This window comes from Rutidosis leptorrhynchoides, chromosome 8 (genome assembly GCF_046630445.1).
Source record: "Rutidosis leptorrhynchoides isolate AG116_Rl617_1_P2 chromosome 8, CSIRO_AGI_Rlap_v1, whole genome shotgun sequence".
NCBI lineage: Eukaryota > Viridiplantae > Streptophyta > Magnoliopsida > Asterales > Asteraceae > Rutidosis > Rutidosis leptorrhynchoides.
This window is the reverse complement of record NC_092340.1, coordinates 54,779,371-54,805,352: the sequence shown is the minus strand read 5'-3', so window position 1 is coordinate 54,805,352 and position 25,982 is coordinate 54,779,371. Positions and strand designations below refer to the sequence as shown.

Sequence of the window (25,982 nt, the reverse complement as noted above, 5' to 3'; positions counted from 1 at the left end):
CTAATTTCTCACGTCATTCATATCCGCTTATCATACATTTAGATCATCCATATTCGTAATTATATCGGATGAACAGCCGATGGATTGGACGTTCATTACCAACCGACCATCCCTACCCATAATTTCACGTATTATTAATAATGAAAAACGAAGGTGAAAAGACAATAATATTAAAAAAATCGGACTTTTTTCCTCTGTTGGTCCCTTGATTTTATCCCGTTTTGCATGTGACGTCCCTTTGTAATAATTTAGCAAACTTGATTCCTTTATTTTAAAAATTGTACATGAGTGGCCCCTCCTTCTAATTCCCCTTAAGAAGTCCGTTAAAGATGGTCATGTGCAAGACATGTGAGAGTAAACTTGTCATTTTCGGCTTTCTTTTTGACTCACTTAATTTCACCTACAAAATTTAAAAAACCCCTATTTTCATCACCCTTCTTCCCCTCTAAATGTTCCTGCGATTGTAGTTTAGTGGTTGGGGGACATACAGCATAAAATGGTGATCATGAGTTCAATCTCTGCCCATTAAATCCCTATTATTAAACATCACATCACCTTCAACCACCATCGTCACAATAATTATACTAATGATATGTTTTGGAAGTTGAAGGCAGATATTGCACCACAAAGCGGGTTATTTTTTAGTTGGATATTTGCTTGGTGTTTAGTAAAACAATACAAATTCTCCACCATGGAAGATGTGAATCAAGATGCAGCCATTGATGCATGTGTAAAGTTTGTGGAATTTTGATTTTTAAACGGAGGTAACTGCAAGAATATGTTTGGAGCTCTAGCCTAGCACCATATCTCTTCTCGGCCACTTGTACTTTAGATTGTTATATCACTAATTGTTTGTTATGTTGTTCATTTCTAAGTGTATTTTCACACAACTTTTTGACCTTTTCTTTTATAGAATATCAAGTGAAAGGATTATGAGTGAGAAAAACACAAAATTTACATCAGTGAAAGGGATGTGCAAAAGATTTTTTTACGACTACTTTAGTCGGTCCACGCCATACAAGGATAGTCCTTGTGGTTTGCTTAAAAACACATTGATAATCCAAAGTTTGATTTTTTTAACCTGAGAAGTCCAGAAGTTTGCATCATTTAAATGGATAGTCCAAAATCGTCACAGACGTTAATTCTCCTTCGTTAACTCAGACATGTGCCAGACACATGAGGCTATTTTTGTTATTTAATCATCTAAAGTGTTTTTAAATTGTTAGGGTTTTGATTTTAAATTGATATTTTTTTGTTTAATCAAAACCCTAACTTTTCGGTTTGGTTTTCGGGTTATACGGTTATAAATCAAATACTGACCACCGAAAATTCAGACATGTGCCAGGTATTTTCCTCTTTTCACTTTAATATTTATCTTCGTCTCCATCTCATTTGCATCTTCTCTAACTTATTTTCATTTTCATCTTCATTCATCCCAACAAACATAAACCCTAACATCAGTTCAAATTCAAATCAAAATTAAAAAAAAAAAAAAACAAATAAAAATTCAAAGCCAAATACAAATCTAAATAAATAAAATCAAATCGCTATCATTTTTTTTTTTTTTTGAGAAACCGTAGTTTTGTTCTGTGTTCACCTTAAAACCACAGACCACCATCTTCAGTGGCGAATTCAGGATTATAGCTTCATGGGGTCCAGAAATTATTTTCAGTACAAATTATATTTGAATGATATTTTAGTAGTAGTTTATCTTTAACTAACTACAATTTCGAAAAATATATGTGGTCCGAGTAGTTAAATTTGGTAGTGTTCTATACAATTCGAAAGGAAAAACTATAAATTTGAAAAATATATGGGGTCCTGCAGTTAAATTTAGTGGTTTCCTGTACAATTTAAAGAATATTTTCTGTTAAAATTTTTAAATTAGTGGTGTCCTGTGACCCCACGGGTCAATACATAGATTCGCCCATGACCATCCTTGACTTTTGAAATCTATTACCATCGAATAAGTCCGAACGATTGTCGACCACCAGATCCGCTGGTCTGCAATATTCACCCCGGCCCACAAGCATCTCAAAACTTGATCTTTGAGTGGTGCAAATGAAGGGGTAACCTTGTTCCCAGATTTAAACCACCAACGACAAGCAATTTCTAGCAAATAACACACTCAAATTCGGCATTTTGTACTACTATGGTGGTGCTTTTGTACTCCAACATCAAATCCGACACCATCTCGTTCATATTCACTTTATGAAGACTATATCCGAAATGAGTAATCGCCGGGTCATAATTCCGATCAGGTTCGTCTTGTTTAATAGAAGGTTTTTTAACTGTCTATGTATTATGTTTTGAAATTGATGAAGATATGAGATCAATTTTTGTTTGTAATTGTTGGAGATGTAACTGAACGGTTTATAGAAACGATCGGGAAGTGTTGTAGTATCAAACCCTAAACTTGAAATGGGGTTAATTTTAGAGAAGATATGGGGTTTTAGCAAAGTCTTGATTTGATTTTGGTTTTGTTAGAAATGGAGATGAGATGAGGATGAAGATAAAGATTAAAGTGGCAAGAAGACAAAGATGATTACATGACAAAAATACCTTCATTTTCCTGGCACATGCCTGAGTTAACGGAGGAGAATTAATGTTCGTGACGATTGTGGACTATCCGTGTAAAAGGTGCAAACTTATGGACTTCTCAGTTGAAAAATCCAACTTTGAACTATCCGTATGTTTTAAGCAAACCACGAGGACTATCCGTGTTATTTTGTCAACTTATAAACTAAATGGAACACTTCTTCAACAAAGAAAAGCCCCGAAATACAAACGAACCCAAAGAACCACCAATCACAATCGAACAAAGCCCTAAACAAGAAAAACACGCTCACTTAACAACTAAACTAACAAAGAATGAAATCGAACTAACACACCAAATAAGCAAGAGTAACTAAACAAAACCACCCATTACATGTCTTTTACAAACTCGTTTAACCATTCCCTCTCACCTCCTTGAACAATCTTTTTCTTGCAAGATTTCCTCGGCTTAGGATGTGTTTGGCGCAAGAGCTTTTGAGAGCTTATGGGAGCTTGAGCTTATGATTTTAATAAGCTCCAAGTAATAAGCTTTGTTTGGTAGATATAAAAAGTAGAGCTTATGAAAATCATAAGCTCTAGAAAAATAAGCTACTTCTAGTAGCTTATGAAAAAAGTAGAGCTTATGAATTGAAAAATAAACTCCAGCTAGTTTACCAAACACTTCTAAAAAATAATAAGATCCAGCTACCACCTTATTTTTAAAGTTGGTAGCTGGAGCTTATTATTTTTTATAAGTGTTTGGTAAACTAGCTGGAGCTTATTTTCTAGTTCATAAGCTCTACTTTTTTTCATAAGCTACTAGGGGTGTGTTTGGATGAAACTAGGGGTGTGTTTGAATGAAAGTAGCTGGAGCTGGAGCTAGTAGCTGGAGCTGGAGCTTATGAGATAGAGCTGGAGCTGGAGGTTATTTTTTAACCTGGTAGCTGGAGCTTATTATTTTTTATAAGTGTTTGGTAAACTAGCTGGAGCTTATTTTCCAGTTCATAAGCTCTACTTTTTTTCATAAGCTACTAAAAGTAGTTTATTTTTTCAGAGCTTATGATTTTCATAAGCTCTACTTTTTTTCTCTACCAAACGAAGCTTATGACTTGGAGCTTATTAAAATCATAAGCTCAAGCTCATATAAGCTCTCATAAGCTCCAACAAGCTCGTCACCCAAACACACCCGGGTGTGTTTGGTAGAGGAGCTTATGGAAGCTTATGAGAGCTTATAGGAGCTTGAGCTTATGATTTTAATAAGCTCCAAGTAATAAGTTTTGTTTGGTAGACATAAAAAGTAGAGCTTATGAAAATCATAAGCTCTAGGGTGTGTTTGGGTGACGAGCTTGTTGGAGCTTATGGGAGCTTATAGGAGCTTGAGCTTATGATTTTAATAAGCTCCAAGTCATAAGCTTCATTTGGTAGAGAAAAAAAGTAGAGCTTATGAAAATCATAAGCTCTGAAAAAATAAGCTACTTTTAGTAGCTTATGAAAAAAAGTAGAGCTTATGAACTGGAAAATAAGCTCCAGCTAGTTTACCAAACACTTATAAAAAATAATAAGCTCCAGCTACCAGCTTAAAAAATAAGCTCCAGCTCCAGCTCTATCTCATAAGCTCCAGCTCCAGCTACAAGCTCCAGCTCCAGCTACTTTCATCCAAACACACCCCTAGAAAAATTTGCTACTTCTAGGGTGTGTTTGGTAGAGAAGCTTATGAGAGCTTATGAGAGCTTATAGGAGCTTGAGCTTATGATTTTAATAAGCTCCAAGTAATAAGCTTTATTTGGTAGACATAAAAAGTAGAGCTTATGAAAATCATAAGCTCTAGAAAAATAAGCTACTTCTAGTAGCTTATGAAAAAAAAGTAGAGCTTATGAACTAGAAATAAGCTCCAGCTAGTTACCAAACACTTATAAAAAATAATAAGCTCCAGCTACCAACTAAAAAAATAAGCTCCAACTCCAGCTCTAGTCCATAAGCTCCAGCTCCAGAAGCTTCGGGTGTGTTTGGACGAAAGTAGCTGAAGCTTATAGCTGGAGCTGGAGCTTATGAACAGGAGCTGGAGCTGGAGCTTATTTTTGAAGCTGGTAGCTGGAGCTTATTATTTTTTATAAATGTTTGGTAAACTAGCTGGAGCTTATTTTTCAGTTCATAAGCTCTACTTTTTTTTTTTTCATAAGCTACTACAAGTAGCTTATTTTTTCAGAGCTTATGATTTTTATAAGCTCTACTTTTTTTGTTTACCAAACGAAACTTATGACTTGGAGCTTATTAAAATCATAAGCTCAAGCTCCCATAAGCTTCCATAAGCTCCAATAAGCTACGCGCCAAACACACCCTTCAACTACAGCTCTAACTCATAAACTCCAGCTCCAGCTACAAACTCCAACTCTAACTAATTTCCTCAGAACACACCGTTTCTCTCTATCATACTCCATCACTCAAACCCCATTATAAACATCATCACAACATCACACTTGTCACATCAATAGTATACCTCATAAAAACACTCCAATAACACCGTACAAATAATAATAATAATTAAATAATAATACAAGTAGTACTGAACATATTGATTTCGCTAAATTCTATATACTCGTGCCCTAAAAAGCTACTCTTTTTTATAAGTCAGCAAGTGGAAGAAATTAAACTCCTTTTCTTCTTCTCATTCTCTCTCTTTCACTCACCTTTATTTCCGATTACAAGATTATATATATCTGCTTAATCTGCTTATTTTGTTTCCGTCGGCCACTGCTACTTGTAAAACTGTATACATACATAGATACATATACCTAGTTATATCTACATCGCCCCTTCTCTTTCAATTAGTTTTTCACATACAATCCTTAAACCTGATCTGCTGATGACAAAATTCTTGATTTATCATCGGAACCCAAAAAGGTAAAATCAATAAAGGTAACGCCTTTTTATTGTATTGAACTGTAGTACAAGTAATAAACATAAAAATCAGCAATTAAACCTTATCTGAAACGTATTTACTACTCAATTAAATATCTGACTTTTTCATGACATGGGTTTGCACAACTTTTATTTTATAGGTGTATGATTGGATATTGATAATAGTACAGCTATGCAAATCAGATCATAGGCTCTGATTTTGTTGTGGGGTTATCACAATCATATTCTATATTAAATGTGGGATTTTGGTGTTTAATGGTGATGATAGAGATCTGGGATGCTTGTAAAGTTTTATGCTTTTATTCATTTTTCTTGAAAAGATATTCCTTTTATTCATATGTTACTTTTGTTTTTACTTTTATTGATGTATTTGAAAGGATATAATATCAATATATTGAAGTGATTTTTGGAGTAGGGTTTTTTAAGGTTAATTTAAGATGAAAAAAAGTTTATTACGGAGTACTATCTTTAGACTATTTTTTTGATTCATTATGGGTATTTAATTGTTTTTTTATCCATGTGTTTTTTTAGCATAAGGAAATTTGTGATTGGTGGTATGAAGGGTCTTTTCATAGGCTTGTACACATGGGATGTTGTATAATGTAGAAATATCTTGATTAAAATGCCTAATTACTTATGAATCTTGTACATCGTTGGTTTTTCAGTTTCATTTCATTAGACTGTATTTACATATATGAATCTTATAATTTTGCATATATAGTTAAAAGTTTTTCAGTTTCATTGTTCATTGTAATTGTTCTTTTTAATAAGTAGCTTTTTAAAACTGTTCAATGATTTTGCTTTGTTTTTTTTTTAATGTGATACAGGGTTGTTAGTGTTGCAACATATCTGTTCTGATCAGTTAGCGTATCACAGTATGCTCGTGTGAAAGGGAAAAGTATATAGTTTAAAAACCTCAATAAAGTGGTTTTCGATTGTGACAATTAGTGTCAAAATCATACTATGTCACCAGGTTTCATATGACTTAAAAATAAGGGCATCACTTTTTGCTATGAATCTTTGATGATTCAGTTTCTATGTTTTGATCGGATTGAAAAATCTTTGATTGATCATCAGGCGATTGGAACGTTGTATTTATACTGCTACTAAAAGTGTTTGAAATGGAGACCGAGACCTTAATCTGTAAACCCAAATCAAGAAGCATCACACACAGATTGTTTCCTGCTGTTTTACCAGTACTTTTGATAGCAATTACATACATTGATCCGGGGAAATGGGTTGCAGTAGTCGAAGGTGGGGCCCGTTTTGGCTATGATCTCATCATCATCATGTTTGTTTTTAGTTTGGCTGCTGTTCTTTGTCAATATCTTTCTGCTTGTATTCCAATCATCACTGGTAAAGATCTTGCCCAGGTATTCACTAATTTACGACTGCAATTGATCTATGATTCTAGTTTTTATCATATTATTCATTATTATTAATAAAGTTTTGATCTTTTTTATTTTCTGAATCATGGGGTTAATAAAGTTTTGATCTTTTTTATTTTTTACTTTTGTAGATATGCAGTTCAGAGTACGACACAGTTACGTGTTACCTTTTAGGGATTCAAGCCGAGCTTTCGATGATTGCTTTGGATATATCGATGGTATCCTATCTTTCGTTTCACGTTCCAAAGTTTTAATCTTTCTTGCTTAAATGTTTGCTTAACGACGCACTTGTTTTGATAGATTTTAGGCATTGCACATGGGCTTAACTTGATGTTTGGCTTGAGCTTGTTCACCTGTGTCTTATTGACCTCTTTCGATGCATTTCTATTCCCCGTTTTGTCCAATTTATTGGTAAAAAACTCGTCCTTTTTCACAATTCTTTAATTATGTAACAAGAACTGACTTAGCGTCGTTTTATTTGTTATCCAGGATAATGGCAAAGCGAAGTTCACGTGTTTGCGTTTAGCAACCGTTGCTTTACTTTCGTATGTCGTTGGTGTACTCATGATTCAACCTGAGACGTCATTCTCGGACGGTGGTGGTATGCTACCGAAATTCAGCGGGGAAAGCGTTTTCGCGCTTATCGGTCTTCTTGGTGCAAGCATTATGCCTCATAATTTTTATTTTCATTCATCTATTGCTCAGGTAAATGTTACTATATTCGTACATTTGTGTTCTCGTTATACCTGGCAATCGAGACCCATATTCTTAAAGTTGGGTTAATTGGGTCAAGCATCTGGGTCAATTGGGTTTTGAAAAAAGCCATGCAATGTAAACCCAAAACCTTTGAAAAAATGGTCTAATGGGTTTCTCTCCAACTTATTGGGTCCTCTTTAAAATGTGAAGGAACGGGTCGAGTGGATATCAATTCTCAAAGCTCAACAAAATAGAGATGGGTCTTGTGAATGGGTCAAACGGGTCGATCATAATGATCATAACAAGTTTCACCAGTTAAACATTTATGAAAACATTCATGGTTATATCTTTTATTATGTAAATTAATATTTTCTTGTATATATATACTCGTAATAAATAAAAAATATAAATAATAAATAATGCAACTAAAATACAACCCATAAATAACAATTAAAAAAAATGACCCATTTGGCCCATGACCCGTTACCCAACCTGACCCATTTGGATCCATTAAAAATTTGACCCGTTTGACCCATGACCCGTTTGACCCATTTCAACTCAAATACGTTTTGACCCGTTACCCAAACCGACCCAAGTTGACCCGATTGCCAGGTATAGTTCTTGTATGGAACCTTTGCTTTTTTGGGAGATTAATCTAGTTTTTGCTTTTGTTTCTCAGCAAAATCAGGGAGCAGAACAGGTTTCAAAGGGACCCTTGTGTTTTGATCATCTTTTCGCCATTTGTGGTGTTTTCAGTGGCATTTTTCTCGTAAATTATGTTCTGATGAGCTCAGCTGCAAATGTTTTCTACAATAGTGCGCTCGATTTGCTTACTTTCCAAGACGCATTGTCAGTAACTGACCAGGTTTGACCGTATAAACAGTTATACATTCTAAAATTGCGTTAACCTCATCATTGTTTCACGAATAATCAAGTAACGACTTTCATGCAGGTATTCAGGAGTCTAATGGGACCGTTCGCGTTGATACTAATTCTGTCACTTTCAAATCATACAACAGCGTTGACCTGGAAATGCGGTGGTCAACCAATTCTTCAAAATTTCTTCAAACTCGACATCCCGGGCTCGTTTCATCATTCCATAATCAGATTTATCGCTATTATTCCCGCCCTATTATGCGCATGGAATTCGGGGGCCGAGGGTACGTACCAACTATTAATCTTTACTCAAGTTTCGGTCGCCCTTTTGCTTCCATCGTCTGTTATCCCCCTTTTCCGGGTAGCAACATCAAGATCGTTAATGGGCGCGAACAACGTTACCAAGGCTACCGAATTTTCGGTATTAACCGTATTTATTGGAATGCTTGGGTTAACGATTATATTTGTAACCGAATTGGTGTTTGGGAACAGCGATTGGGCGAGTAATATCAGATGGAACATAGGTAGTAACGGGTCAGTTTCTAGCCCGTATAGTATGCTGCTAATGACTGCGTGTGTTTCGTTCTTTTTGATGTTGTGGCTCGTTGTAACCCCTCTGAAATCTGCAAGTTTTAGATCAGATGTGGGACCGGAGTTATCCGCTGAATACGATACCATTGACGAGCCCCGACAAAAAGACGAAACGTCAAACGAATACTGTTCAGATTCGAAACATTCCAGTTTTCCCGAAGAAGTTATGGAATCCGAGAAAGGGCTTCGGTTGACAACAATCGAAGAAAATTCGTCGGATATTGTAGTTTCGTCTCCATTAGAGGAATCAACTACGACAGCTGTCGGTGTCGATGACATCAGCATTTTGAAAAATAATGAAAATTCGTCGAATGAAAAAACGTTGAGAATCGATGGAAATTCGCAGGTAGTGAAAGACCAGAAGATAGATTCTTGGCAGCCTGAGGAACCGGTTAACGTTGTGCCTGAAACGACCCGTTCGTTAACACCTGATGGGCCTGAAACGACCCGTTCGTTAACACCTGATGGGCCACCGTCGTTTAAAAGTTTAAGTGTGAAAAACGACGATATAGGGAGTGGTACCGGAAGTTGGTCAAAGTTAGCGGGATTAGGTCGTGCTGCAAGGCGTCAATTAGCTGCGATTCTCGACGAGTTTTGGGGACAATTATTCGATTTCCATGGTGAACCGACACAAGAAGCGAGATCAAGAAAACTCGATCGGTTACTCGGAATAGAATGTAAGGTGAACCCGAGCCTGAATCCGAACCAGAAGGCGTTAAAGGTGGACAACCAAAGCTTGTTTGACTCTACAAGGCAGCCGAGCGTGCTAACGCGGGGCCCATCTTCATTATTGTCAAGCCAAGCGCAACTACTAGACACATATCGGTCAAACCTAACTGTTATGGACCCGAGTGAAAAACGGTACCATAGCTTGCGACTTCAGTCGTCTTCGGGTGGTTTAAGGGTCCCACAGGCTTTGGGTGGGTACGATGATCAACCAGCTACGATCCACGGGTATCAAATCAAGTCGTATATGAACCAAATGGAGTCGTTAGCTCCTAAATCACCGTCGCTTGTTTCATCAAACTACAAAGCTCCGTATTCTTTAACCAAGCAAAACGGGTCGAGCCCCGCGAAGCCACCCGGGTTTCCGGATCCTGTTGTATCTAGGAACAACTCAATTCAACCCGAAAGAAGTTATTATAACAGTGCGGCTGAAAGCGTTTATGGATCTGTTAATGAGAAGAAGTATTACAGTATGCCCGATATTTCGGGACTCTCGCTTCCTCATCGGGACGGAAACGTTAACCGAATGTATTCGGGCCGTGATTATAATCTATCCGGGTCGCCCGCAGGCTATGCGGGCACGTATCAGATGAGTTCCGGGTCGGACACATGGTCCATTTGGTCTAGACCATCTTATGATCAATTTGGTGTGGCCGAAAAGGCGAATAATAGTAGATTAAGTTTAAACACTCACGAAACAAGTTCGGGGGTCGATTTAGAAGCTAATCTTTTGAAGTCTTTAAGACTTTGTATTGTGAAGTTGTTGAAGCTTGAAGGTTCGGATTGGTTGTTTCAGCAGAACAGCGGTCTTGACGAGGACCTCGTAGACCGTGTAGCCGCTCGAGAGCGGTTTCTTTATGAAGTCGAGAGTAAGGAAATGAATGGGGTGGCCCACTCGAGTGACTCGGGAATGAAAATTGATCTCGTGACCTCGATTCCTAATTGCGGGGAAGGTTGCATTTGGCGGGCTGATTTGATTACGAGCTTCGGTGTGTGGTGCATACACCGCGTGCTTGAACTTTCGCTTATGGAAAGCCGGCCCGAACTTTGGGGAAAGTACACTTATGTTCTTAATCGTCTTCAGGTAATGCTTTCTCCGGTCGTAATCACCCCCTAATTACAGATATATCCACTCATGTTTTTGATAAATCCACTTTTATTATGCCTTATCTGTGTGTACAGTACAATTCATTAATGCATAATTTAAGTTAATTTATCAATTGAGTGAATGTAAATATCAACTCCGTTTTGATAAATCCACTGTTGTTATCATGCATTAAGTACTTGTTCCATACAAGTACTCAATGCTTGACAAACAGTGAATTTAAGTGAATTTATCAAAAAATATATATCAGTAGCCATTACTGAACTGTAGTGTTATTGTTTGTGGGTTATTGATGTGTTTAATTAAATTTCAGGGGATAATCGAGCTAGCGTTTTCGAAACAACGAGCAGCAATGAACCCGTGTTTCTGTCTTCAGCTTCCAACAACATACAACCAACAAAAGGCGTCCCCACCTAAAACCGCCAACTGTCTGCCGCCACCCGTGAAACAAAGTAAATCAAAATGCACCACTGCCGCCAGTCTATTGGACATAGTCAAGGACGTAGAAATTGCAATCTCATGTAGAAAAGGTCGAACAGGCACTGCAGCTGGTGACGTTGCGTTCCCTAAAGGTAAAGAGAATCTTGCATCCGTACTAAAACGCTACAAACGAAGGTTATCGAACAAGCCAGCTGTCACTCCAGATGGATTAGGCGTGGCACATAAATCTGCCCTGTCAGCAGCAGCAGCACCTTATGTAGTGTAAAAGTTATATAAGTTGCAACTGATATCTTTTAGTCCAGTTTTGTCTGGCAATTGTTGGAGTTGAAAAGTGCATGAACACGATGAGTTTGTTTTTCATATTTTTAAGGTAGATGTTCTCATTCATGTCGTCTTCGTGGTTTTGTGATTTGTAAATGTATGTTTTTTTTTTCTGTTGGCGACGGAAGGATCTACAACAAATGTCGATTTTTATTAACGATTATAAACTGAATTGGGAACAATATTATGCAATCTTTCGATCTCAGTTATTGTCATTTTTTCGTTTGATTCACTAGTTTTGTTCTCTCATTATAAATTTTTATTTTGTTAATAAACAGATTTAGGGATACGGTATGTTTGTCAAAACTAGTTGGAAGCGCATTAGCTGGTAGATGGTAGATGTTGTAGATGGTAGCCGTTAAGTTGTGAGTAATATTTATTTAGGTGTTTAACAGAATAATTGAAACTGATAATTTTTTATTGTATAAAGAGTAAAATGATATATATATATATATATATATATATATATATATATATATATATATATATATATATATATATATATATATATATATATATATATATATATATAAACACTAGACAAAATTGCCCAAATCGTCCATGTGTTTATGGTTTTTCGCCCAAATCGTTCATGTGTTAACGAAAAGTTAAGGCAAGGACTAATTTGGGACGTTATTTGGCATTTAAGGATGATTTATGCAGTTTTGTTAACACGAGGACGATTTGGGCAAAAAACCATAAACATAAGGACGATTTGGACAATTTTGTCAAAAAACTACGTTTTTTTTCTTTCTCAAATGTTAGTTCAATTAGCTCTTAACTTTTTCCATTCCTCAAAAAGTTTAAGCTCTTATAGCCAAACAAGCTTTTTACTTGATATAAACTTTTCATATAAGTTAGAAGTTAAAAGCTTCAAAAAAATTTGTTGCCATGTATGGAGATCCGGTGAGGCAATTTTTCAGTATACGACTCTTTCGGAGTGAGTCTAAGTGAGTTTCCAAATTAATATATGATCGGGGTGTCATAGTCAAATGTACACTTTTTGACATAAACATGCCCTACATTTTATCATATTTAACTTTACAAACTTTGTTTAATTAATTACTATAAATATTTATTTTTCATTTTTGTTATTAGTATTATTCTTAGCATAAATATGGAATTATTTAGTACGTTTAAACGTAACCGTTAAAAGTTACATGTATCATTTTCCTGAAAAGATATTTGCAATTGATGACTGATAATGAATAACAAATGAAATTACAATTCAAGGATGCAAGTAAGTAAAATCCAAAATTACAATAAACCTGTGAACAAATTTTCAACAACGCCACATGTACATGATCTAATACACGAGTATATCAAGTTGGTCATGTTTTTAACAAATTTAAGTCGTCTAACTAAAGATGTGATTACCATGCTTCTTGCGTGTTGCTTTTTTTACTCATGAAAACTGCAACCAAATAGGTGAATTTGGTTAATAACTAGTTAGTGCTACTTTGTAAATTGTGATTACCGGAGGCTAGCTGATCTAATAAAAGCGTTATAATGGTGTATGTCGTTGTAATATCGTTGCCATTGGTACTGCTGGTTATGATCGTCGCGAGTGGGTGTTATCTTTGTGGAAAACGTCGTGCTCGTGCTAAAGCAACTGCTCCTCAATTCTATGGAACACCTGCAGCACCATTTGGAATTCAACTTCATACACCTTCCAACAATAAATAAATAAATACATACTGAAGTTTTTGTAAGATAATTAAATTATGGTAAATGTTTCTTACTCTTCATATATAAGCATGCATCATAGTGTGTGTTAATGTTTACTTTTATGGTTTTAAAATTCAAGTTTGTTATAATAATAATAATAATATAGATATGGATAGTCAATTTTGGTGTATACATATAGTCAATTTTGGTACACAAAGTATGTATTTTTATATTGAGATTTTAGGCTATAAATACTCATGAATGCAAGCATTAAACTTGCACCATTTCTCACACTTACAAAGTGTTTCTTTCTTTCTCTCCATTATCATCTTTGTTCTTACACTTCATTATTAGTATTCTAAATCAAGAATCAAATCACTAAAGGTAGTTATAAGCCTACTGAATTATAACATCAAGAATCAAACCACTAAAGGTAGTTATAAGCCTACTGAATTATAACATCAAGAATCAAACCACTAAAGGTAGTTATAAGCCTACTGAATTATAACACGTTATCAGCACGATAATCTTAATACTAAATATGGTCGGCTCTGCCACCAAAATGATATATGGTCGGTTATACCACCAAAATGATATATGGTCGGTTATACCACCAAAATGATATATGGTCGGTTATACCACCAGAATGATATAGGTCGGTTATACCACCTGAAAAAATATATGGTCGACACTGTCGCCAAATTTTCATTTATGTTTACTAATATTTATATTTTTGTTATATAACATTTATTTATGATTGCTTACACATGGTCGACACTGTCACCTACTTATCATTTATGTTATATTAAATTTATGTTTAATGTTTATATACTTATGAATATAAATTGACTCTAATTTATCATGATGTTTGTTTTAATTTTTGATAATAGAAAATGTCGAATCTGGAAAAGCTTAAATTTACTCCTTTAGAATCAACTGGAAACAACTACATGCCATGGGTTATAAAAGTAAAAATGCATCTTAAATCAATGGGCATTCTTGAAACCATAAATGAAAACAACACTTGTTCTGAAAAAGAACAAGCTACGGCATGTTGCTTTATTCATCAACATATTGATGAATGCTTACAAAATAATTATGTGACTGTAGAAGATCCCCATGTTTTATGGGAAGGTCTCAAAAGCAGATTCAATAATCAAAGAGAAATTTTACTTCCAGCTGCAATGGAACAATGGAGAACATTAAGGTTCCAAGACTTTAAGAAAGTAAATGAATACAGCTCAGCTCTGTATAATACATGTTCACAACTTAAATTCTGTGGACATGAAATTAGTGATGCAGACATGATGGAGAAAACTTTCTCCACAATGAATGCTGCAAACATCACAGTGCAAAGAAATTTGAGAATGCTAAAGTTCAAAACATATCCTGAACTTAATTCATATCTCTTAGTTGCAGAGCAAAATGATGAGCTATTAATGAAAAATCAGCAATCCCGTCCTACTGGTACACTTGCAATCCCTGAAGCAAATACTGCAAATAATTATAAACAGGGACAAGGACGCGGGCAAGGTCGTGGTTATAATAACCATCACCATCATCATGCCAAAAGCCATAACTATGGTAGAAACCATCCTTATGGTAATGGTAATGGGCGTGGACGTGGTCGTGGTCGTGGCCGTGGTGGTCAAAGAAATAGTAATCCACGAAAATATAAATATCAACCACAAAACAAGCCCATTAAACAAGATGTTGAAGAAAATTCTTCTAAAAATTCTGAAGAATCTTGCTACAGATGTGGTAGAATGGGCCACTGGGCTAATACTTGCCGAACATCTAAACATCTTGTTAAGATGTATCAGGATTCGCTGAAAGGTAAAGAAAAGGAAGTAAATTTTGTGGATAATATTGATCCAACAGTCACTGAGAAACCATCTGATTTATATGAAGATTTCTTGAATGTTTAAGTTGTGTGTCTTTTGAAAAATAAACGATTTAATATCGTCTGTCTTTGTCATTATGTTTGCTAAATGTTTCAGTACTATCTATTTGCGTTTAAAATATTGTGTAATATTAATGTACTCACTATTTATTTCTTATATATGAAGTTCAATATGAATTTTGCTGGAATACAACATCAATCAAGTGGTGGAGATCTCTGTATAGCAGACAGTGGAACTACACACACTATACTTAAATCCGAGAAATATTTTATTGATCTAAAACCAACGGAAGGAACTATACATACAATATCAGGACCTGCTAACTTGATAAAAGGGATAGGAAAGGCAAATTTCATACTACCAAATGGTACAAAATTTTTAATAAATGATGCCTTATTTTCTCCCAAGTCAAGCAGAAATTTATTGAGTTTCTCCGACATATACCTTAACGGGTATGATTATCAGTCAGTGACAACAGAAAATGAGAAATATTTAAGTATCACTGACAAGAGTCATGTGGTTGAAAAACTGCCAAGACTTAGTTCTGGATTACATTATACACATATAAATGTACCAGAAATACATATGGTAGTTAACGAAAAATATATTGATCCTGGTGTATTCAGTTTATGGCATAACAGATTAGGCCATCCAGGATCAACAATGATGAAAAGGATTATTGAATGTACTCATGGACATCCACTAAAGGATAGAAAAATCCATCATGATACAATGGTTCCATGTACATCTTGCTCTCTTGGAAAATTGATAACTAGACCCTCACCACTTAAGGTTGAGAAAGAATCACCAATGTTTCTTGAAAGAATTCAAGGTGATATATGTGGACCAATTCATCCACCATGTGGACCATTTAGATATTTCATGGTTCTAATAGACGCATCTAGCAGATGGTCTCATGTTTGTCTGTTATCAAGCCGTAATGTGGCATTTGCAAAATTTCTTGCCCAAATTATTAAATTGAGAGCTCATTTTCCTGATTACACCATTAAAAGGGTGAGACTTGATAATGCTGGTGAATTTACATCTCAAGCATTTAATGACTATTGCATGTCTATAGGAATTGTTGTTGAACATTCTGTTGCTCATGTGCATACACAAAATGGTTTAGCCGAGTCATTGATTAAACGTTTACAGTTAATCGCTAGACCATTGATAATGAGAACAAAACTCCCTGTATCTATATGGGGTCATGCAATTTTACATGCTGCTGCATTGATTCGCATCAGACCAAGTGCAAGTCATAAATATTTCCCCCTACAACTTGCTTTTGGTCAAGAGCCAAATATTTCCCATCTTAGAACATTTGGTTGTGCAGTGTATGTTCCAATTGCGACACCACAACGTACAAAAATGGGTCCTCAAAGGAGGTTGGGAATATATGTTGGATATGAAACATCTTCAATATTAAGGTATATTGAACCTATGACAGGTGACGTTTTTACAGCACGTTTTGCTGATTGTCATTTTAATGAAACATTGTTCCCTAGATTAGGGGGAGAAATGAAAAATAAAGAAAATGATGTTTCATGGTGTGAACCTCAATTAAAGTATCTTGATCCTCGCACAAAAGAATGCGAGACAGAAGTTCAAAAGATAATGCATATACAAGAACTTGCAAATCAATTGCCTGATGCATTTACAGATACAAAAACGGTGACAAAATCATATATACCAGCAGTAAATACTCCAGCTCGAATTGAAATTCCAAAAGCTGGCAATAACGTCACTCATGAATCTTTGCCACGTCAGAAACGTGGAAGACCAATCGGTTCAAAGGATAAAAATCCTCGAAAAAGAAAATCAGCTGATAATGAAGTAAAAGAAAGTGTTCAAGAAGAACCACAAATCAGTACTCCTACTGCAGAGGAGATTGATGATGTCAATACAGAAATTGCAATCAATTATGCATATTCAAAAATATTATGGAACCGAAATGAAATGAAAAATCTTGATGAGAAATTTTCATTTAATGTTGCATATGACATCATGAATAATGATGATGATCCAGAACCAACATCTATGGTTGAATGTCAAAATAGACATGATTGGGCTCAATGGAAAGAAGCAATACGAGCTGAATTAGAATCACTCAATAAAAGAAAAGTTTTCGGATCCATCATTCTCACTCCTAAAGATGTGAAACCTGTAGGATACAGATGGATTTTTGTCCGAAAAAGAAATGAGAAAAATGAAGTTACAAGGTATAAAGCTAGACTTGTAGCTCAAGGTTTTTCTCAAAGACCGGGAATTGATTATGAAGAAACTTATTCTCCTGTTATGGATGCAATTACTTTTAGGTACTTAATCAGTCTGGCAGTTTCTAAAAATTTAGAAATGCATCTCATGGATGTTGTGACTGCTTATCTATATGGATCACTTGATAGTGATATATATATGAAGATACCTGAAGGATTTAAGGTACCAGAAGCATCAAATGCAAAACCCAAAGAAATGTATTCGATTAAATTACAAAGATCTTTATATGGGTTAAAACAATCGGGACGTATGTGGTATAACCGATTAAGTGATTACTTGATAAGCAAAGGGTATACAAATAATCTTACTTGCCCTTGTGTTTTCATTAAGAAAACAACATCCGGATATGTGATCATAGATGTTTATGTTGATGATCTTAACATCATAGGTACAAATAAAGAGATCCATGAAGCCATTCAACTTCTAAAGAAAGAATTTGAAATGAAAGATCTCGGAAAAACCAAGTATTGCCTTGGTTTACAAATTGAGCATATGCCTAATGGTTTACTTGTACATCAAACAACATATACTGAAAAGATTTTGAAACGTTTCAATATGGACAAGGCAAAACCATTAAGTACTCCTATGGTTGTTAGATCACTCAATGTTGAAGCTGATCCATTTCGTCCATGTGAAGATCAAGAAGACATTCTTGGACCAGAAGTACCATATCTTAGTGCAATTGGAGCTCTTATGTATCTTACAAATTGTACAAGACCTGACATTTCTTTTGCAGTTAATTTGTTGGCAAGGTTCAGCTCTGCTCCTACCAAAAGACACTGGAATGGGATCAAACACATATTTCGATACCTTCGAGGAACTACTGATTTAGGATTATTTTATTCTAACGAATCAAAACAAGATTTGGTTGGTTATGCAGATGCAGGTTATTTATCTGATCCACATAAAGCTAAATCTCAAACTGGATATGTATTCCTAAATGGAGGTACTGCAATATCATGGCGTTCTCAAAAACAAACACTTGTTGCTACATCGTCAAATCATGCCGAAGTGATTGCATTACATGAAGCTACTCGAGAATGTTTTTGGTTGAGATCAATGACACAACTCATTACTGATTCTTGTGGACTAGAACGCGATAAAAGTCCAACAACTATCTATGAAGATAATGCAGCTTGCATAGCACAGATGAAAGAAGGGTATATCAAAAGTGACCGAACAAAACACATACCACCTAGATTCTTCTCATACACTCAAAATCTCATTAAGGACAACCAGATTGAAATGAGATATGTGCAATCTAGCAAAAACTCTGCTGATCTTTTCACGAAAGCACTTCCAACTGCTATTTTCAGAACACACGTTCATAACATTGGCATGAGACATGTTCAAAAGATGTAACAGCTGAAGCGATGTCTACTTGAGGGGGAGTCAACTCCATGCTGCACTCTTTTTCCCTTAGCTAAAGTTTTTTCCCACTGGGTTTTCTTTAGCAAGGTTTTTAACGAGGCAGTAATTTATAGTTGATCTTCAACAAAATAAAATTGCTATCCAAGGGGGAGTGTTATAATAATAATAATAATATAGATATGGATAGTCAATTTTGGTGTATACATATAGTCAATTTTGGTACACAAAGTATGTATTTTTATATTGAGATTTTAGGCTATAAATACTCATGAATGCAAGCATTAAACTTGCACCATTTCTCACACTTACAAAGTGTTTCTTTCTTTCTCTCCATTATCATCTTTGTTCTTACACTTCATTATTAGTATTCTAAATCAAGAATCAAATCACTAAAGGTAGTTATAAGCCTACTGAATTATAACATCAAGAATCAAACCACTAAAGGTAGTTATAAGCCTACTGAATTATAACATCAAGAATCAAACCACTAAAGGTAGTTATAAGCCTACTGAATTATAACAAAGTTCATGTTTTAAATGGTTTGCTTTTGGTTTCTCTGATTATAGTACTTGACAGTTGTATTAAATGGGATTTGTAAGCTTCATTTCTTTCGTCTATTATTATTGAACAGCCATATATATATATATATATATATATATATATATATATATATATATATATATATAGCCCAAAGTAGGCCCAAGTAAATTAGTATGGTGCCCAAGTACATTGAAAGTGTGGCCCACTTTTGCCTCCCCTATTTTATAAGCAAACTCACATAACCCATACACAAATTCATACAAAAATATACACTTTTGAACTTGAACTTTCAGTTAACCTGTTATCGATGCCAATAGCACTTTGGCCTCTTTTTCTTAATTAAGCAAATTTGATTGACTATTGATTTCATAACATATACTTCGAAAAATATTAAAGGATGAAAACATAGCCCTAAATTTATAAATTCGGTTGAATTAATTTTAACTTTTTTTTTTAATTTTGAGATTTTTTATATAAATTTGGTAGCAATATTTATTTATAATAAGTATGAGTTATGAGTAAAAAAATAAATTATATATGTTATATTTAATATTTAATTGTAAACATAAGCTTTGCGTTTTATTTTTTCTTTTTAAACTAGTTAAAGACCCGCGATTTCGCGGGATTTTTTAAAGATGAAATCATTTATTAAGACCATATTATGGTATATTTGCTATTTTGATTTGAATTTGGTTATCCAAACAATATAACAATAGAAAATGATCAATATGAAGTTGATGTTTCCATAAGAATACTATTTGTAATATATTTATATCGGCAATTTCCTCATAATATACAAAAGAATAATATTATAAAAACATAAGATCATACATTTTAGTTATTTAGTTGCAACTTGTGTTTAATGATAAGATTTTTAGCATATCAAAAGTATCATCATTCATCGATTGGTATATGATAAAGTTCAATTACATGTCAAACTATTAAATGGTTACTAAGCTACCATAAGTTATATCTTAAAGTGTTTAATAATTACATGCCTAAGCATCAAAATAGAAAGAAACTAAATCCATAAACATTTGCAATTGTTCATCTATATCATTCATCCTTTTTTAATTATAATTAAAAGGTTTGTTTATTTGATGATCTTTCGAAATACGAATTCTCGTTAAACTTAGAATTAAATAACGAAAAATACTTTTCATTGAAATTGAAAAGGCTGCGTACCCAGGTATATCCTCCTGGTACAGGAAAGACAACTTGTCAGTCATGGAGATCATTGTTGGGCAGTGCAGGTTGGTTTTCTTCATTCATTTACTCTGTATCATATTCAGGATCCAATTCTTCATCACTTTGATGTCCCAAGTAAATTAAACTCGAGCTGCTGTCATTTTCATTATTTTCATCATTAGCGATAGGTATATTCTGATACTGATAGCGGGGTTTTTGAAGGATGAAATTATTTATTAATACCATATTATATTGTAATTATTTTGCTTTGAATTTGGTTATCTAAACAATCTAACCATAAAAGATGATCAATATGAAGTTAATGTTTCCATAAGAATAATATTTGTAACATATTTATATTGGCATTTTTTTTAATATACATAAGAATAAGATTATGCAAACATAAGATCATACATTTAGTTGTTTAGTTGCAACTCGTGTTTAATGATAAGATCTTTAGCATATCAAACTAACCATCATTTATCGATTAGCATATCATAAAGTTCAATTACATGTCAAACTATTCAATGGTTACTAAGCTACCATAAGTTACATCTTAAATGTTTGATAGTTACATGTCTAACCATCAAAATAGAAAGAAACTAAATCCATACATACATCATTCAACATATCATTAACACTTCTACACAAACTAACGGAAAACTTACAGAATCAAAAGACTTTGATACCGAAACAAACTGTTACACCGGGTGAGTTCCATCTAGGACCATGATGAACATGCGTTCGTCACGCAGGAACGCAGTCAAACACTTGTCGTCCGAAACATACCCATTTACAGTACAGAACTTTAGCCACCCTTTAGAAACATACTTTTTCTTTGATCTTTTTTCTTGCTTCATATCCCATATATGAGTTTTGTTGTTCAAATCGAGACACTCATAGTCACAATTACTTTGTAGTTCATGTAGTTTTTGAAGCTCTTCCGGCAGCCGCTAATTCACATTCACATTTTAATCGTTAAACAGTCCATAAACATTTGTCAATAACATGTTCAAAAAAAAAAAAAGATTCTAAAATGTACTTATGAATGTGATCTATCAATGGTTAAATCATATTTGGTAAAGTATATTTTGTATGAAAATTAAATTAACTCACCCAAAGTTTTGTTTTTCGGATCTTGAAGAAAACGTACGTAGTATGACCGTTGGTCCAGGAGTGGAGTCTTTCAGCTTCATCGAGTTGTTCTTTAATATTCAGACTTGTATGATCGGATGCATCGGGATTTGTGGTGGCATTGAGAAATCCGTCTTACTAATAATTTCTACAACATCCGAACTATCATCAGATAGTTCAGTGCCTTCCAAATGTCTCTTGTTTGAAATCAATGGACCATGAGAAGTCGATCCCGTTTACCATCTGTTTGGCTGAGAAGTTTGAGCAGTAAATGATGTACTTATGGAAATAATTGTTACACGCGAAATATATGAAGTAAATATTGAACTGGAATTAAATGTATACAAACAATATTGTATGATACTAAAGTGGACATTTATTGGTCAATTTTAAAGCTAAAAAAAACAATTAAAGGTGTTGGCATATAAAGCCTAAGCATTACAAAAGATCTAAGCTGATGAAGACTTCTATAACTACTTCTTAAAAATTTAAACAAAGTTAACAATTATAAAAAACCACACATTTAATACAAATGAAAATGCCAATGACTTCAGGTATAAGTTATTATATAATCAAATATTAATTCAAAAACATTACTGTTTTAATCAATAATTACGTTCATCGTGTGGATCTTCAAGCCATTACATGTGTTGAGATTCAATCAATATGTGCAAAAAAAGAACATAAGTTGTATTTAGGGTGCATATGGATTGGTTCATTTAAGAGACATGACTAAAATATGTTGTTATTATAAATCCTAAGCAAAATCAGTTAGTAATCCGGCTCTAGAGGGCACTATACAATTTGTTTGCATATTAAGCCTAAGCAATATCATTGGTGTTGGCATTACACGTCCATGTGTGTATTTGTGAGATTCAATCCATTTATGTCCAAGCAAAGAACACAAATTGATCTAAGAGTGCATATCAATCGGTTCATTTAAAAGTGTTGAATAAAATATATATATGTTGTTATTATAAACCCTATGTGAAATTAGTTTGGTTTTTAGTTTTAAAGTGCAAAATACAAATTGTTGGCATATAAATCATAAGCATCATTACTGGTAGAATTCTGCACATAATTATAAAATATATAGACATGCAATATGGAAACTGAACACCTGATATGAACTTTAATCTACAACACAGTTCACAAGTATCACACTTGCATGTGTGAAGCTGTGACTGAAAAGACTGATATTAATCAGTCACTAAAAAGTGAGATTAAATAGATTTATGTGCAAATAAAGAACATAAATCCATATAAAGTGCAAATCCATTAGTTGATTTTAAAGTTGTTTAAATAAAAACTTGTGATGATAAACCTAACCCAAATTCATCAGGTTTTGAAATCGATAAACCCTATTATTAATGCAAAGTGTGTCGAAAATTGTAAACTAACCTAAGTGGAGATCAAGAAAACAGGCAAACCTAATTTCGTCATGGTGGAATGGAAGGTAGTTGAGAGGATTTTGTAAATAAATTAATGGTAGCAGGTGAAGAGATCTTTTGGTTGTGAATATAAAATATATACTGCCACCATAAACCCTAAACACTAAACCTTAAACTCTATACACTAAACTCTAAACCTTAAACCCTAAGCCATAAACCCTAAATCAATCATAAAACCTAAACCACCAACCCTTAACCCCACACACTAAACCCTAAACTCTAAACCCTAAACCCTAAATTCTAAAATCTCAACCCTAAACCCTAAACTCTAAAACTTATACACTAAACCCTAAACCCTAAACCATATATCTAAACCCGGAATAGTAAACCATAAACCATAAAACTTTAAATCCTAAACTCTAAACTCTATACCATAAAATCTAAAAACTAAACCCTAAACTCTAAAGCCTGAACTTTAAACCCTAAACTCTTAACCCTAAACCTTAAACATTAAACCGTAAACCCTATACACTAAGCACTAAATCTTAAACCCTATAGCATAAGTTCTAAAATCTTAACCCTAAATCATAAACTATAAACCATAAATCGTAAACCCTAAATAGCAATTCTGAAACTTTAAACCATTAACTCTTAACGTTAATCCTTTTTATCCATTAAGCTTAAACCCTATACACTAAATTCTAAACCCTAAATCCTATATCTAAACCCTAAACCAACCCTAAACCCAAAACCACCAATCCTTTACCATAAACCCTAAACCCTAAACTCTTAACCCTAAATTCTAAACCTTAAACCATAAACCTTGAACCAACCCTAAACCCTAAACCACCAACCCTTTACCCTACACAATAAACCCTAAACCCTGAACTCTAATCCCTAATCCCTGTACCCTAAACCCTAAACATTAAATTTTAAAATGTAAACCCTAAACTCTAAACCCCAAAACCTAAACCCTAAACCATATATCCTAAACCCTATACATTAAACCCTAAACCCCAAACCCTAAAATCTAAATTCTATACACTAAATCCTAAACCCTAAACCCTATACCCTATATCTATACTTTAAACCATAAATTGTTAAAACTAAACCCTAAGCCCTAAACCCTATAACCTAAACCCTAAACCATAAATTCTAAAATCTAAACCTTAAACCTTAAAGTCTAAACCATAAACCCTAAACACTAAACCTTAAACCCTATACACTAAACTCTAAACCCTAAACTCTATATCTAAACCCCAAACCCTACCTAAACCATAAATTCTAAAATCTAAACCCTAAACTCTAAAACCTAAACCCTAAACCCTATATCTAAACCCTAAACACTAAACCATAAACTGTAAAACCCCAAACCGTAAACCGTAAACTCCATACCATAAATTCTAAAAACTAAACCTTAAACTCTAAAGCCTAAACTCTAAACCCTAAATCCTAAACACTTAACCGTAAACCCTAAACCCTAAACTCTAAACCCTAAATTCTAAAATTTTAACCTTAAACCCTAAATCATAAACTGTAAATCATAAACCGTAAACCCTAAATAGGTAAAGATAATCTTCAATCATGATATCACAAATAAACAATCAAACAGTTCAAATGTGTAAAAAAAAAAAAAAAAAAAAAAAAAATTGTTTAAACAAAAGTAAGAGACATTTGAGGCTAAGAGATAGAGCAAGAAGAAAGTGATTTTCCAGTCCAAATCAGTAACTTCCACCTTCACTCCTTTTAGTGGTTTAACAGCCGCCATCCCTAAATCTTATCCATACCTCTAAAACAATGAGATTATCTTTTGTGATCATAACTAAAATATAAGTAGTTACTAAAAAAATGACAAGGAAAATGACACGTAAAATAATACTTGTTTGACCATAGTAAAATGCAGTTCCTACAATGGGCAATAGGTTAGCAAGTAAGCTTATTGGCATATATATGAGTTAAATAATGGTGAGTTTGGAGCATGACGATTCCAAACCAATAGGTAGAGGAATGAGTTGTCAAGAAAGCTCGATCTTTTAAATAACGCAATGCTTTAATTTGGCATTCGAAATTTCGAATCGCAATATAAACCAATCATATATCTAATCCGTTTCAGTTCCATCCTGACCATGAACCAAAGCACCCTCATTGGTTCGATACTACATGCACTTCAGATGTTAAAACTAATGGCAATTATAATGAACTAACGTCAAGATAAGCAGAAGAAAGTCAAAAAACATTAGTATAAATGAATATATGATTTCATGCAAGACATAAATTACAATTTAGTATGTACGTGCTATTGGTATGCATTTGTAATGATTTAGATCAAGTTTCAAAAATTGAATCAAAATTTTACATGGAAATGAAGTAATTCACGCCCTAAAAGGGCATTTGCTTGTATGAAAGAGCACGAATGATATTAGCAGCATATGATTATAGAGTGGAGGAAGTCTCAGATTTGTTAATGTCGCCATCCCGAGGTGGAGGTGGAGGTGGAGGTGGAGGTGCAGGTAATGATGGGGAAGAGACTGATGCGTGATAAGACTAAGATACAAGTTGAGCGAGTGCTGTAATTGCACCACCTACAAATTTTATTCAATCAAAAAGAGTAATTGAGTTGATAAATATTGTAACACATAAGAGAAAAGAAAAAGAGGAAGGCACATTTTCACATGTTGATAAGACTATACTACGTACATAAGAGAGACTAACATGCCAATCCTGCACATGCTGATGAGAAAACTATCACCAGGGGGGCTGCATAAGAATTTTCAGCCACCAGAAGAAATGAATTCAAGATGAACATCAAGAAAAGACACAATTGTATCAGAAATATAAACAGACGGATTTTATTTTTTATTTATATACATAATTTGGACGAAAACAGTTTCTGGTAACCTAGCTTGGCATG

General features: G+C 34.2%; 1 protein-coding gene across 2 annotated transcripts; it reads left to right on the top strand.

Moving 5' to 3' along the window:
• The first annotated feature begins 5,188 nt into the window (after positions 1-5,188).
• Positions 5,189-11,798, top strand: LOC139861114 (ethylene-insensitive protein 2.2-like). 2 transcript variants are annotated; one of them, XM_071849414.1, is made up of 8 exons: positions 5,189-5,436; positions 6,282-6,827; positions 6,974-7,060; positions 7,143-7,253; positions 7,332-7,547; positions 8,218-8,403; positions 8,491-10,815; positions 11,150-11,798. In XM_071849414.1, exons 2-8 carry the CDS (start codon positions 6,576-6,578, stop codon positions 11,540-11,542), a joined length of 3,570 nt encoding a protein of 1,189 aa, XP_071705515.1. In that variant the 5' UTR covers positions 5,189-5,436; positions 6,282-6,575; the 3' UTR covers positions 11,543-11,798. The 2 variants fall into 2 exon arrangements, with proteins under 2 accessions (XP_071705515.1, XP_071705516.1); XM_071849415.1 differs by having other exon boundaries at positions 5,189-5,451.
• Positions 11,799-25,982: the final 14,184 nt, after the last annotated feature.